The sequence below is a fragment of the Littorina saxatilis genome, linkage group LG1 (assembly GCF_037325665.1).
Source record: "Littorina saxatilis isolate snail1 linkage group LG1, US_GU_Lsax_2.0, whole genome shotgun sequence".
In the NCBI taxonomy this organism is placed as follows: Eukaryota; Metazoa; Mollusca; class Gastropoda; order Littorinimorpha; family Littorinidae; genus Littorina; species Littorina saxatilis.
Window position 1 is genome coordinate 106,139,891 of NC_090245.1, and position 16,108 is coordinate 106,155,998.

The 16,108-nt window shown below is 42.0% G+C and overlaps 1 protein-coding gene across 1 annotated transcript in view; it reads left to right on the forward strand.

Moving 5' to 3' along the window:
• The first annotated feature begins 5,726 nt into the window (after positions 1-5,726).
• Positions 5,727-16,108, forward strand: part of LOC138958041 (dynactin subunit 3-like) — a 15,873-nt gene continuing 5,491 nt past the window's right edge. Inside the window, exons 1-6 of the mRNA XM_070329091.1 lie at positions 5,727-5,825; positions 8,237-8,257; positions 10,064-10,148; positions 13,578-13,664; positions 14,502-14,585; positions 15,768-15,826. Of these exons, the coding sequence (XP_070185192.1) occupies positions 5,727-5,825; positions 8,237-8,257; positions 10,064-10,148; positions 13,578-13,664; positions 14,502-14,585; positions 15,768-15,826 (435 nt within the window). The remainder of the gene's footprint in view (positions 5,826-8,236; positions 8,258-10,063; positions 10,149-13,577; positions 13,665-14,501; positions 14,586-15,767; positions 15,827-16,108) is intronic.

Below are 16,108 nucleotides of genomic sequence, written 5' to 3' on the forward strand. Positions count from 1 at the left end.
AAGCCAGATTATCACTTGATTTAACTGTGAAAATATAACATGACAAGTTTTTTAATTTTTGTTTACAAAGTTTCGTGAGCTGGAGCGGCGGATGATGGGGCTCAGTGACCAAAAACAGAGCTTGTCAGAAATGAATTATTAACCACGATCATTCTCAGTCCATTTTTTTCAACTGATTTTAAATTCTATTATCTATAGGTCTATGGACTCATTTGAGTTGAACTGACTTCGGTCACGTGTGTTGTTGTTTCTTTTTCCGTCGTGTTTTCCGGACCTTTTTAAAAAATTCTTCTTGTTGGTATATCCATGAATTAGTTTTAATTGAATCAGCCTCTTTCTTTGTCTTCTTCATTATTTCATTATTTGGTGATCTACAAAACTCGCGGCAGGCAGAGATCTCGAGGTCGTGACTTGAAGATAAGCCGAGAAAACTATGGACCCACAAAACTTGAAACCGCACTGTGACTCACGCGGTCGGTGGCCGGCGTACGTTCGATCCCATGTCGTGCAGGGTAAGGATTTATTTGTTTCGAGTCAACTACAAAGGGCAGACTCCTTAGTGCCTGACGCGCCTCTGAAGGGGTGGAATTCGCCCACTTTCACACAAGTTGTGAAGCTCCCGCATTCTCTCCCTGCCAACTCAACCGTGCACCCCCACCCCTACAAGTGACTGACGCGCCCCCGTGTGTATAGCCATGCACTGAAGCAGAAGGGGTGGAATTCGCCCACTTTTACAGATTCTACTCTCCCACTCCCCAACATCCCCCCCCCCCCCCTATCCTCATTTCAGAGCTTCTGATGCTTGCAATCCCTTCCTCCTGTGTCGGCTGGCAGGCAGCGCGAGGAGAACTTTTCTTCCTCCTCCCTACCCCCCCATATCGTGTCGACTCAGTCTTGGACTGCGCGGGAAGAGCTTTAAAAAACAAAAAACAAACACCAACAACAACCTCTGATTACCTCCCTTCTCCTGAGATTCGTGAAACACTAGAGAGTCCAAGTCCCCCTGGACCTGCGCCTGTGATTTCAGATGTCCCGTGCATGCGGTGCCACTGCGTTTACAGGTCGATCAGTGGGACAAAGAGTGTGATACCATGGGACTTGCTGTGTTGACACACGGAAGGCCACACTGAAATAAGTGCAGGGTCTTTTTTTCGGTTGAAAGGGTTGCGTGAGTGTGTGTACGTGTGTGTGTGTGTGTGTGTGTGTGTGTGTGTGTGTGTGTGTGTGTGTGTGTGTGTGTCCGTGCGTGTAGGTGCAAGGGCGGATCTGGGGGGGGGGGTTACACGGGTTACGTAACCCCCCCACCCCCCCAAAAAAGAGAGGTAATTTATTGGCTCAGGATGCACCAGATAGCTCTATTTTGCTTCTTTGGATAAAAAAATTTCCGGGGGGGGGGGGGGGGCATGCCCCCGGACCCCCCTAGAGGCTTAGGCACCTTCGGCGCCGTCAACTTGTATCCTCGCAGTCATTTTGTAACCCCCCCTCCAAAGTGAATTGATCCGCCCTTGAAGTGTGTGCGTGTGTGTGTGTGTGTGTGTGTGATGTTCGGTCCGGTTATCAAGATTCTAAATAGCTTTTGTGCGAATATTTTTGCCGGTTTTTCCCCATTTCTCAAAAGGGGTCACAGGATTAAAATTAAAACTTTAATCATAATTATGTGTGCGGCGGAGATGGGGGAAGGTGTGTGTGTGTGTGTGGATTTGTATTCTTCACGGCCTCCAGTTGAGCCGAATGACGAGGACTGAGCCTGTATCGGTTAGTTTTGCTCTGGTTCCCTCGTACACACGATGGCATACTTTGACAGTCGAGTCATGGAATTTGCATAATACTATGTCAAAGACAAATACAGACTAAAAAGGATTTACGCTGAAGTTGTGTTTGATGAGGGCCCCAAAGGGTTTAAAATCGTGATCGTGATTGGCGTTTTTTGACCTTTCTGTGACCGTGATTGCCGAAATTTCCATTTCTGTGATCGTGATGGGACTTTGCCCGTGATCCGTGATGACAAAAAAATCAAGTCTCGTGATCGTGATCGTCATTTGTGTTCGTGATCGTGATGGGCATTATTACAAAGCATTTTATTTTCAACGTACATTTTTCACAGCTGTATCACTCTATGATCCTCTATTCGTCAAGGTGTTTGTGATCGTGAAAACAAAAATCAAGGTAACTGTGATCGTGAAAGCTAAAATTTCCCTTCCCGTGATCGTGATGATACCCCCCCTTTGGGGCCCTCTTTGATGTTCCATGATAGCAACTTACTCAGTTGGACACAAGTATGTTTGGATTCGTCTCACTTGGGTAGCCATCCCAACCTTTCTTAGGTTACTTTCCAGTGACTCAATCTCAAACCTGATATAAATTAGGCGAAGTCGACTTCGCAGAGCCTGCTTCACTGAGTTGTCTGTGAACAGATTTCGTGAAGTCAACATCGGGCTCAATTACGAACAGCCTTAAATGGTTCCCACCCACTGACATACACGATGAGGTCAGTAAACAATGTAAAGTTACTGTGATATGCATGGGACGCGAGCACATGAATCGAGACACCCACAAAATGGGCTTCATACACGGCTTTGTTATTACACCCCCGGTATAGGGGTGTGTATAGGATTCGGTCGATGTGTTTGTTTGTTTGTGTGTTTGTGTTCGCATATAGATCTCAAGAATGAACGGACCGATCGTCGCCAAACTTGGTGAACAGGTTCTATACATTCCTGAGACGGTCCTTACAAAAATTGGGACCAGTCAAACACACGGTTAGGGAGTTATTGGTGGATTAAGATTCTACAAGGACTTATAGAGGGACATATTAATGGTCAAAGGGAAATAACCTTCTCAGTTGGTGGCAGTGAGAATGGTAAGGACGGGGGTGTTTTTCCTACCTCGGAGGAATTTCTTGTTTTCGATTAGATTTATTCAGTGACTCTTTTCTAAGCCTGTCATTAATTGGGCAAAGTCGACTACGCGAAGTATGCTTCGCGAAGCTGGCCGCACTGAGTTTTCGGTAAAAAGGCTTGGCTAAGTTTTCACGAAGTCGACTTGGGGCTCAATTAAGGACCGACTTTACATACACTTGTGTTTGTTTGTCTTCAGTTAGACGTTGCGTTCTCGACTGCATGCTCACGTCCACCGTGTTGTCCAGCCTTCAGTGTCAATTATAAATCTTAATCTGTCATGTCGTTCATTTTGTGTTCACTGACCCAATACTGTCCACCCCTTGACCATCCTGACCCCAAGTACACCTGTCACATTTTTGGACGAGGTAAATCCGTGTAAGGATATCAACACACTGCACTTTGAATTAAGTGTACGAACTTGACCCTTTTGGGCCAAAACTTACAGCAACATTGCGATCCCAAGTTGCGCATACCTACAATGTCGTGGAAAGTATGTCCACCAGGCACTCCGAACCTGGAATGTCCATCATGCAGCCCTAACATCTAGTGTCCAGTCAGATACGGTGACACTGGCCGGATTTCAAGATCAAGGTCATCAGACCGTCTTCGGAATTTAAAAGCACAGTCTCCATGAGTCTGCGCCGTGTAAACGGTTCAACTCAACATCGTCTTGCCACGAGATAAGACCATCTCCACTTGGACACATACTAAACATCAACAGCTTGGGTGGTTTCTCTGCAAAGTGAAAAAAAATGTTGAGTCAGTGACTGAATTAATTTCTTGACGGATCCTCAGTCAGTCTAGTGGAAATCTTTGAAATTATAGTTCATCAACAAAGTTCTAGCTCTGCACCCGAAGCATTCAGACTTTTGATTATTGGTATGTGTCCAAGTGGAGGGATGGTCTATCCCATGTTAAACTGAGCCGCCGGGTAGATATGTCAAACGGCGGCTGTCATGGACTCGCTTTTTACATTTAGTCAAATTTTGACTAAATGTTTTAACATTGAGGGCCTGGGGAATCGAGACGAGGGTCGTGGTGTATGTGTGTGTGTGTGTGTGTGTGTGTGTGTGTGTGTGTGTGTGTGTGTGTGTGTGTGTGTGTGTGTGTCTGTGTGTCTGTGTGTATCTGTGCTTGTGTGTGTGTGTAGAGCGATTCAGACCAAACTACTGGACCGATCTTTATGAAATTTGACATGAGAGTTCCTGGGAATGATATCCCCGGACATTTTTTTCTTTTTTTCGATAAATACTTTTGATGACGTCATATCTGGCTTTTTGTAAAAGTTGAGGCGGCACTGTCACACCCTCATTTTTCAATCAAATTGATTGAAATTTTGGTAAAGCAATCTTCGACAAAGGCCGGACTTCGGTATTGCATTTCAGCTTGGTGGCTTCAAAATTAATTAATGAATTTGGTCATTAAAAATCTGAAAATTGTAATAATGTTTTTTTTATATATAAAACGATCCAAATTTACGTTCATCTTATTCTACATCATTTCCGGATTCAAAAAACATATAAATATGTTATATTTGAATTAAAAACAAGCTCTGAAAATTAAAAATATAAAAATTATGATCAAAATTAAATTTCCGAAATCGATTTAAAAACAATTTCATCTTATTCCTTATCGGTTCCTGATTCCAAAAACATATAGATATGATATGTTTGGATTAAAAACACGCTCAGAAAGTTAAAACGAAGAGAGGTACAGAAAAGCGTGCTATGCAGCACAGCGAAACCACTACCGCGCTGAACAGGCTCGTCAGTTTCACTCAGTTATGCACAAGCGGCGGACTACGGTCATTGTGAAAAAATGCAGTGCGTTCAGTTTCATTCTGTGAGTTCCACAGCTTGACTAAATGTAGTAATTTCGCCTTACGTGACTTGTTGTATTAGTGATGTAGACCACATAATTGAAGCTGATCATGGTTGCAAAAAGCTGCATAGCCTAGTGTGTCAGTGCGTGTGCGTGTCAGTCACAGTGTGTGTCAGTGTGTGTGTGTGTGCCCGGTGTGTGTGTGTGTGTGTGTGTGTGTGTGACTAGAGAGTGGGCGTCACAAGTGTGTGTGTGTGTGTGTGTGTGTGTGTGTGTGTGTGTGCCTCTGTGTGTGTGTGTGTGTGTGTGTCGCAGTGTGTGTGAGTGACGGTGTGTCACCAGAGCGTGTGTGTGTGTGCAGTGTGTGTGTGTGTGCTTGTTTGTGACAGAGAGAGAGAGAGACTCGAGAGAGAGAGAGAGAGAGAGAGACTCGAGAGAGAGAGAGAGAGAGAGAGAGAGAGAGAGAGAGACTCGAGAGAGCGAGAGAGAATCACAGAGAGAGAGAGAGAGAGAGAGAGAGAGAGAGAGAGAGAGAGAGAGAGAGAGAGAGAGAGAGAGAGAGAGAGAGAGAGAGAGAGAGAGAGAGAGACGATCGAGCTGTACACTTGATTTTAGCAAGTTTTACACGTTTATGATTCTATGGGCAGTATTATTCTGCTGATGCAATCTGTTAAAAATGACGTGGCCAAATGACCTTTATGTTCCACGTGTTGTGTGGGGAGAGTGACTAATGAAAAATAAATTCTACAGGGTCCCTTACAGTGCCTCAGTTGCGTGTGTTGTTTTCCTGGGTGAATGTGATGCCCTCTTAACATTGGGTGTCAACTATTTTTAGATTTTATTTGTGTAGTGTTTGACCATACAAAAATATTAAACCGAGAGGAAAACATATATAATATCTGTCTTATCAGATGGTAAAGCTTTTCAGACAAAACGTTTTGAAAAATGTGGTTGTAAGAATAATAATATTCGAGCTTTTCACATAATGAAGCAGACTGATTCAAGATGGCTGATACTTCACCACTAGATGTCTTGGAGAAGCGAATAACTGATCTGGAATCGCTTGTATTTGGTAATGCTGATAAAGATGCATTGTACCCAAAGGTAAATACAATACTGTCGTTGATTTCCGCAGGGTTAATTAATTTCAGCCCGCAAAACGTGTTCTTGTCTCTTGTAATTCTTCGTATAGATCTTACTGAAAAGGTCTCGCAAATTGATTTTCATACTTTTACTTTAATTCTAGGAGCACACATGTCCAAACCGAAGAGATCTTTAAGCCATTCCCACCCAAAGCAAAATAAACGTCCATTTTAAAACTCCTTGATATATTGGGATGCAATTGCTGTACGTTTATTACAATTTTTACATCTATACTGATCTAGTTACAGTTACACCTACACTTGAGGATGACTCACCAGTCCAAGTAATAGCGGAAAAGCACAAACCATAAGGAAATGCCCCCTCTTTTTTTTTCCGCGAAAAAACACCAAAACCGACCAAACACATTTAGCTCAAAATTACACCTTGGAGTATAGTAAGGATCACATCACAATTCACATTGATTTTTGCAAATTAGATAGAGTTTACTTTAAATACATTTGAAAACTTGCTGACACATATTTTCATTGCGACCTGTATTGCGTACGCATAACTATTATGCATTTTTTTCCTGCATCACAAAATGTATACGGTACCTATGGGCATGGCTTTCAGACATGTATATCAAAGACACGGCTGCTGTTCTGTGATTATTGTATCTCTGCCTCTGGCAATGAAAACAACTCTTTCACGAAAAGTTGTTATGATATGTTAAAGTCAGTATGCAAACTGAAACATATTGTTCCGTAATGGATTTGTTGTTGTGGCAGTTTATTTTAAAGGCTGGCGCGATCCCTAATCTCATTCGTTTTCTAAATCCTGAGAAATTGAAAGATCACACACAGGTTCCCGCTCTTCTCCCACCCATTAAAGTTAATGAAATTGACAGAAAAGTTGAATCATATTTAATAAAACAACACCAAAAGCATTTGACGGAGTTTGCATGAAATAACTGGATGTTGTTGAGCATTATGGTTTATGCATCCAATTTGTGTGCATTTTCCCCTCTCTGATTTCTTTGAACTTGGGCTTTCTTGCCTATAACTGACTTTGTGCATCATGTTGCATCTTGTTTGACACTTTATAAAGTGACAATATTCCCCCCCCCCCCCACCCTAGTCTAGGATCGCACGAAAAAATAGTGTCGGTCGGGATACCGTAAACAGACTATTTATATTTTTTGGCCTAAAGATGTAGACTAGTTCATAGAACAAACTGACCCTTGTATCATTCAGTACTGTCTATATGCATCACAATTAACATGAAATAGTTACGTGGTGTGTGTGGTGTTGTTTTTCTGTCTCGTTTCAGTGTACATGTATAACTATAAGGAAAAACATGATATGATTAATTCACAGAAAAACTCAGGTGTTTTTACTTTCTCTTTTAGACTGTTTTTTATTTATCTTCCTTGTACGTGTTTCGTTAATATTATTGTTTCCCTCTTTCCTATTACGTAAATGTCAGTACATGTACGTACTGTTTCTTGTGACTTAGTACTGAAATTACTAAGCATACTCAATGCCTTTTTTGATGTTGTGAAGATGACAGAAATGGCTCTCCTACCACTTTTCATCTATTGCTCCTGTTTAACCTTCGCCCAACCGGGTTATCGACTACACACGGAAGACATCGTGGGGCCGTGCGGACCCATGCTTCTCAAAGAAGGAAAAATATGCATACCCTTCTGTAGACCCATGCTTTCCAAAGAAGCAAAAACGTGCATTCCCTTCCGTAGACGCCGTGGTTAAATTTTGGCGAGAAGTAATTAAATTAAATTATTAATTTAATTATTTCGTGCGGACTAAAGCTTCCCAAAAAAGGAAAAACGTGAATACCCTTCTGTAGACGTCGTGGGGGCCGTGTGGACCCACATTGTTATGTATTAATTTCGCTCCACGCGACTTGCTTATTAACTCCAAAATTAAACAGATCGCAGAAAATGATGTTTAGAGCCAATACCTGAAGGTTTGTGACTTCTCTCCCTAGCTTTTATGTAAGTTCCTTCAGTTTGAGAAACATGGGTCCGCACGGTCCCGCGATGTCTTCCATGTGTAGTCTAAATTTGTCCTTTGTTATTTTAATTACTTCTCGCTGAAATTTAATGATCTTTTAGGACATAAGAGTGTTTATCGCATAAGTTGAATCGACTAACACTGTAAACTGCTTTTTAGGTGTCTGAGGCATTCTTAAAAGCTCATTAAACAAATTCCAACTGGTTTAAGAGATATTTGCAATTAAACACCCTTCTGAGTCCACACGGACCCACGACGACCGGCGAAGGTTAATTTTATTTATTTCATTCTTGTGGTTGCATCTGCCTGTACCTGAAAAATATATCTGTTGATGTATTGTATGTTGTTTGCTTGCATGGGCCTGATTTCCTTGTGTCATTTCTCTGTCTTCTCCAACAGGGCAAACCACCAAAAGTGCAGGTAATGAAATTACATTGTTTAGGAATAAACATAATGTGTAGTCACATTTTCTAGAGCAATGATTTAAAGTAAGACTAACAGTGCTGCTAGTTGTGGTTTTTTTTCTCATCCTTATCCTGTCCCGCCTTTTTATATTTTATTTTTTGCTTACCCAAATTTTCTGATTTAGTAATTAGTATAGGACTGCATGATGAACAACCAGTGTTAGTTTCATTAATAATTAAACTCATGCTTTTTTTCTCTCATGTTGTTGGCTATTCTCTAGAATATCTGTAGGCTAGTAAATATCAATTTGTTTTAAATATGATAGAGATAAGGTTAATTCATATGGTTAACATGCTTACTCTTAGGATTTTGGGAGTTTGCTTTACTTTTTTTGAGAATAACAAATTCAGTAATTATCTCTCTTCTTTGAATATTTTTATTTACTGTATTTTCCTATTTGTAAAACGCTGTAATTGTAAAAATCAAAATCACTGTAGTTGTTATTCTCACAAAGGAGTATCAATATTTATATGTATCAGCGTGAGTAATTTTTTGCAGCCTCATTGATTCTGCCATGCAGTTGATTTCATTTTGGTTGATTTTTCAAAGAGAACTCTCATTCAGTGTTTGTTGTTGTTACCCCCAGTGCATGTGCATTTAGTTTACCCTGTGAATATTTGTGAGTTGGGGCAGACTTGTGCAATGTTTGTGAATGGTGTCTGTTGCATGTTGCACAGTTAGTGACACATGATACATGTAATACATTTTAGCTTACCAGCTTCCCGTTGAGTTTCGATTTTTTTTTTAATATATCTTTTTTTACTAACATGCATTTGTTTTAGTACTTTAACACTTGTTCCTCCATGTTCTGTATTAATTCTTTTGTAAAAATAATGTTTCAAGGAATCAGCTGGTTAACCAAAGGTGTAGACTTGTACATGTACTGCTGTACTTTTCCTGGAGCTTGTTAGAAATGTCAGATTATCTGGAGAATGTTAGGAATTTCAGATGATCTGAACATTTTGCGTACACTTGACTAAATGGTCATTTGAGTTTTCTGAGGATGTTAAGAACATGTACACAGTTCTCATAAACTACAGTTCCAGACAATAATACTTTAATAGTATGCAGCATATGTTAGCTTAAAAAACAAACTATAGAGGTTGGAGACACTGGTATTTATACTGTAATTTAAAGGTGGTCGTCTATATTTTTGCTTTTTTTCAATAATCTTATGGTTAGATTTCGCTAAAAAGTTATGTCAGATGATGAATGAACCATGGGGAAAAAAGTTATAGAAAAAAAAATGTAAAAAAAGATTTATTTTTGGGTAGCGTGACTCACGCTTCCAATATTTTGTTTTCTGTTTGCTGAGAACATGTGCTTTGCCTAAAAATACTGACCAATCAAATTCATGTCACTATGCTTATAGCCACGCCCAAACAAGTGCAGCAACAGTTTGACACTGGAGCGCTGTCCACGCTTTTTTTTAAATGCACGAAATGCACGGGATTTGAGAGGAGTTTTGCGCTTGGCATTTTCCAAATAAGGATATCCTACTATGAGTACTACGCTGGAATACTACAATGAATTTTCAAACGGCTACACTGGCTTCGTGTTTCCTGATCAAAAGGGGGTGTATTGTTGATATTTGTAGATAATAGACTCTGCATTTTAATGGTCAAATGGCGATTTCGGTATAAAAATTTAGACAAGGACCTTTAAGTGTAAGGGTTAGTTTTGGCCCTCTACTTTCACGGTTAGTTATTTTAACTCCACAAAGCTTAGAACTTCAGTTTGTTAATGTTTTATTTTTTTCAGTGCATTGAAAGCATGCTGGTGCTGCAGAATAAAATCATGGCTGCTGTAGCTGGAAAGAAAAAGCTGACTTCAGTATACCAGAACTGTATGTATGGCATGGACAAATCTTGGGGGGGTGGTAACAGAGGGTCTAGGTGAAAGAAAGGGGAAGTTATTTCGCTATTTGTGTGTGTGTCGGAGGGGAGGGCAGAGAATGCTACTTATATGACAGCGAAACAACAAATCTTTGGGGGGTGGTAACAGAGGGTCTGGGTGAAAGAAAGGGGAAGTTATTTTGCTATTTGTGTGTGTGTCGGAGGGGAGGGCAGAGAATGCTACTTATACAACAGCGATTCAACAAAATTGGTGCACAGTTAATGAATTCTCCTTGATATTGTATCTGAGTACCTGAGAAAAAGTGTTGATTAAGATTGGTCAAAGAGAAGAGAGCAAACAAGGGGTGGGAGTTAAGGGGCAGCTAACTGAATACACCTGAGAGAAGAGAGCAAACAAGGGGTGGGAGTTAAAGGGGCAGCTAACTGAATACACCTGAGAGAAGAGAGCAAACAAGGGGTGGGAGTTAAAGGGGCAGCTAACTGAATACACCTGAGAGAAGAGAGCAAACAAGGGGTGGGAGTTAAAGGGCAGCTAACTGAATACACCTGAGAGAAGAGAGCAAACAAGGGGTGGGAGTTAAAGGGGCAGCTAACTGAATACACCTGAGAGAAGAGAGCAAACAAGGGGTGGGAGTTAAAGGGGCAGCTAACTGAATACACCTGAGAGAAGAGAGCAAACAAGGGGTGGGAGTTAAAGGGCAGCTAACTGAATACACCTGAGAGAAGAGAGCAAACAAGGGGTGGGAGTTAAAGGGCAGCTAACTGAATACACCTGAGAGAAGAGAGCAAACAAGGGGTGGGAGTTAAAGGGGCAGCTAACTGAATACACCTGAGAGAAGAGAGCAAACAAGGGGTGGGAGTTAAAGGGCAGCTAACTGAATACACCTGAGAGAAGAGAGCAAACAAGGGGTGGGAGTTAAAGGGGCAGCTAACTGAATACACCTGAGAGAAGAGAGCAAACAAGGGGTGGGAGTTAAAGGGGCAGCTAACTGAATCCACCTGAGAGAAGAGAGCAAACAAGGGGTGGGAGTTAAAGGGCAGCTAACTGAATACACCTGAGAGAAGAGAGCAAACAAGGGGTGGGAGTTAAAGGGGCAGCTAACTGAATACACCTGAGAGAAGAGAGCAAACAAGGGGTGGGAGTTAAAGGGGCAGCTAACTGAATACACCTGAGAGAAGAGAGCAAACAAGGGGTGGGAGTTAAAGGGGCAGCTAACTGAATACACCTGAGAGAAGAGAGCAAACAAGGGGTGGGAGTTAAAGGGGCAGCTAACTGAATACACCTGAGAGAAGAGAGCAAACAAGGGGTGGGAGTTAAAGGGGCAGCTAACTGAATCCACCTGAGAGAAGAGAGCAAACAAGGGGTGGGAGTTAAAGGGGCAGCTAACTGAATCCACCTGAGAGAAGAGAGCAAACACGGGGTGGGAGTTAAAGGGGCAGCTAACTGAATCCACCTGAGAGAAGAGAGCAAACAAGGGGTGGGAGTTAAAGGGGCAGCTAACTGAATACACCTGAGAGAAGAGAGCAAACAAGGGGTGGGAGTTAAAGGGGCAGCTAACTGAATCCACCTGAGAGAAGAGAGCAAACAAGGGGTGGGAGTTAAAGGGGCAGCTAACTGAATCCACCTGAGAGAAGAGAGCAAACACGGGGTGGGAGTTAAAGGGGCAGCTAACTGAATCCACCTGAGAGAAGAGAGCAAACAAGGGGTGGGAGTTAAAGGGGCAGCTAACTGAATCCACCTGAGAGAAGAGAGCAAACACGGGGTGGGAGTTAAAGGGGCAGCTAACTGAATCCACCTGAGAGAAGAGAGCAAACAAGGGGTGGGAGTTAAAGGGGCAGCTAACTGAATACATCTGAGAGAAGAGAGCAAACAAGGGGTGGGAGTTAAAGGGGCAGCTAACTGAATCCACCTGAGAGAAGAGAGCAAACAAGGGGTGGGAGTTAAAGGGGCAGCTAACTGAATCCACCTGAGAGAAGAGAGCAAACACGGGGTGGGAGTTAAAGGGGCAGCTAACTGAATCCACCTGAGAGAAGAGAGCAAACAAGGGGTGGGAGTTAAAGGGGCAGCTAACTGAATACACCTGAGAGAAGAGAGCAAACAAGGGGTGGGAGTTAAAGGGGCAGCTAACTGAATCCACCTGAGAGAAGAGAGCAAACAAGGGGTAGGAGTTAAAGGGGCAGCTAACTGAATCCACCTGAGAGAAGAGAGCAAACACGGGGTGGGAGTTAAAGGGGCAGCTAACTGAATCCACCTGAGAGAAGAGAGCAAACAAGGGGTGGGAGTTAAAGGGGCAGCTAACTGAATCCACCTGAGAGAAGAGAGCAAACACGGGGTGGGAGTTAAAGGGGCAGCTAACTGAATCCACCTGAGAGAAGAGAGCAAACAAGGGGTGGGAGTTAAAGGGGCAGCTAACTGAATCCACCTGAGAGAAGAGAGCAAACACGGGGTGGGAGTTAAAGGGGCAGCTAACTGAATACACCTGAGAGAAGAGAGCAAACAAGGGGTGGGAGTTAAAGGGGCAGCTAACGGAATCCACCTGAGAGAAGAGAGCAAACAAGGGGTGGGAGTTAAAGGGGCAGCTAACTGAATACACCTGAGAGAAGAGAGCAAACAAGGGGTGGGAGTTAAGGGGCAGCTAACTGAATACACCTGAGAGAAGAGAGCAAACAAGGGGTGGGAGTTAAAGGGGCAGCTAACTGAATACACCTGAGAGAAGAGAGCAAACAAGGGGTGGGAGTTAAAGGGGCAGCTAACGGAATCCACCTGAGAGAAGAGAGCAAACACGGGGTGGGAGTTAAGGGGCAGCTAACTGAATACACCTGAGAGAAGAGAGCAAACAAGGGGTGGGAGTTAAGGGGCAGCTAACTGAATACACCTGAGAGAAGAGAGCAAACAAGGGGTGGGAGTTAAAGGGGCAGCTAACTGAATACACCTGAGAGAAGGGAGCAAACAAGGGGTGGGAGTTAAAGGGGCAGCTAACGGAATCCACCTGAGAGAAGAGAGCAAACACGGGGTGGGAGTTAAGGGGCAGCTAACTGAATACACCTGAGAGAAGAGAGCAAACAAGGGGTGGGAGTTAAGGGGCAGCTAACTGAATACACCTGAGAGAAGAGAGCAAACAATGGGTGGGAGTTAAGGGGCAGCTAACTGAATACACCTGAGAGAAGGAGGAAACGGGTCCTATGATTTATTAATATTACCTCTGAAATTGTTTGAGTTCTTGTATTACTGAGTTTGTGATGCTGACACAGTACTTCTGTGTTTGCAATGTGTAAGTAACAGATCATTTTCTGAAAGCACAGTGGATTCAGTGTACAGAAATCGATCATTTTTCAGGGATTTCCTAACTGTCCCTTAAAACTAGAAGTTTTCGGTTGCATACACCATTTTATAAGTTAATCTTCTTGTTGGTTTTCAGTGCCAGCATTGCGACGCTACATGGATCCTGCCTACACAGATGAGATGGGTCTGTCTGAAGAGGCCAAAGCTGAAGTCATTTTTGCAGGTAGGAGCTGTTTTGGGATGCTGTGTTTGCAATTGCCTGCATTTGTTCAATTTTTGTTTCCCAGTGTGTGTAGTCTATATACTGTTGTTGGACTCACAAACGATGATATTTCAATAAAATTCAATATTCCTCCATTTTAAGACCTTAGCAAATCTGAGAAAATTTGATCTTGAATTCGGGCGCATCTGAAAATGGATGGAAAAAATAAATCCCTGCGAAAATTAGGTCTTCAAAAAAGGGGTTTTAGACAAGAGTTTGTCTGTAGTACAGTGGAACCCCCCTTTTAAGACCTCCAAAAATCTGAGAAAATCAGGTCTTAAAAAAGGGGAGTCTTAAAAATAAAATGGAGGTAAATTTACAGAGGTGATGAACAGAAAAGCAAGGTCTTAAATTGGAGGGTCTTAAAAGGGGGTTCCACTGTATACTCCTTGTCCTATTCTTGTTTGTTTGTTTGCTTAACGCCCAGCCGACCACGAAGGGCCATATCAGGGCGGTGCTGCTTTGACATATAACACAAGACAGAAGTCGCAGCACAGGCTTCATGTCTCACCCAGTCACATTATTCTGACACCGGACCAACCAGTCCTAGCACTAACCCCATAATGCCAGACGCCAGGCGGAGCAGCCACTATAGATTGCCAATTTTAAAGTCTTAGGTATGACTTGGCCGGGGTTCGAACCCACGACCTCCCGATCACGGGGCGGACGCCTTACCACTAGGCCAACCGTGCCGGTTTTCCTATTCTTGTACAGTGTGTTTTATGTTGCTTGTTTTTGTAGAAATGTGCATTGTTTTCATGGTGTATTTATTTGCTGCTGCCTACTGACTGTGTGCAGAGGAGGACTACCTGCGTCGTGTTGCGTCACAGCTGCAAACCGTCAAAGAGCATGATGAGTCCCTCAGCAGCGAGCATGTCAAGAGTAAGTTTTTCTACTTCACAGCAAAATGCTGAATGGTGTTATTTGTGTTAGGTCCATCCGATAAGAGAACATATAGAAATAGATATAGAAAAGAGTATTATCTCAAGAAAAGGAACTCGGGTGTGGTGTATCCCAGCATCAGACAACATACAACATTAAACGTGAGAACATAAAACATCAGACAACATACAACATTAAACGTAAGAACATCAAACATCAGACAACATACAACATTAAACGTAAGAACATCAAACATCAGACAACATACAACATTAAACGTAAGAACATCAAACATCAGACAACATACAACGTAAGAACATCAAACATCAGACAACATACAACATTGAACGTAAGAACATCAAACATCAGACAACATACAACATTAAACGTAAGAACATCAAACATCAGACAACATACAACATTAAACGTAAGAACATCAAACATCAGACAACATACAACATTAAACGTAAGAACATAAAACATCAGACATCAGACAACATTAAACGTAAGAACATCAAACATCAGACAACATACAACATTAAACGTAAGAACATAAAACAGTAACGTTCCTTGCATGCACCGCACTATTGCCGTTTCCTGGTGCAATCAATATAAACGCAAAAGAGTCAGCTCATCATAACTAAGATTAAGATAATAATGCCAACAAATCTCTCTCTCTCTCTCCCTCCCGCTTCCCTCCTCTCTCACTCCAGTCATAATCGCATTATGCTACATGTACAAGCAAGTGCGCGGGAACACCTGAAAGAATACATTCCACTGTCCCTTTGTCTATTATGCTGACCAAAATATTTTCGGTGATTATTGTTAAACTCAGTTCTCTCAATTGTTATGCAACTGACATGCTTGCAATGTTTTGCACTTTATACTGTAGCCTTTCTTTAATTGCTTAAGCCGTTAAACATTTTGAATGTCTCTAACTACTAATGATGCAGTTACTGGTTTAGTTCAAACTGTCTTATAAGGTTATGTTATTGATGTTTATTTAAAAAAAAATTTTGTTTACCATAGCTGTAAATGTAAGTTGTGTGCAGCTCAATCAGTTGCCCACTAATAATTCAATCACAGTTAGTATCAATTTTACCTTGTCTTCAGGTGTCAGGGGTAGGTGAGGTAATACCTGTTTGTTTATGACGCATGACGTGATTGCTCTGCTGTGTGCAGGTGTTCCCACACTGTCCGGCAAGCTGCAGGAACTGAGTCAGATTCACATCCAACAACAGGTAAAATATTGCAGTTGGTGACAGTAAACGAAGCAAACTTTCTGCTCTATTTTGTAGGTTCTGATGAAACTATGGACGTTACATTATTATTGAGACAGGTAAGAAAGCCTTGCCCAGTTTTAAATTTTTTTTCTCTCTGCTGCAGCTTTTAATGAAGAAGAGAGAAAAAAGGGAAAGACAAAAAGAAAGAAAGTAAGAAAGAAACAAAGTAAGAAAGAAACAAATGAAGTTTAGTGGTGAAGTATGTGTGATTGACTTTTTTGTTGGACCTGTGTCTTTTCG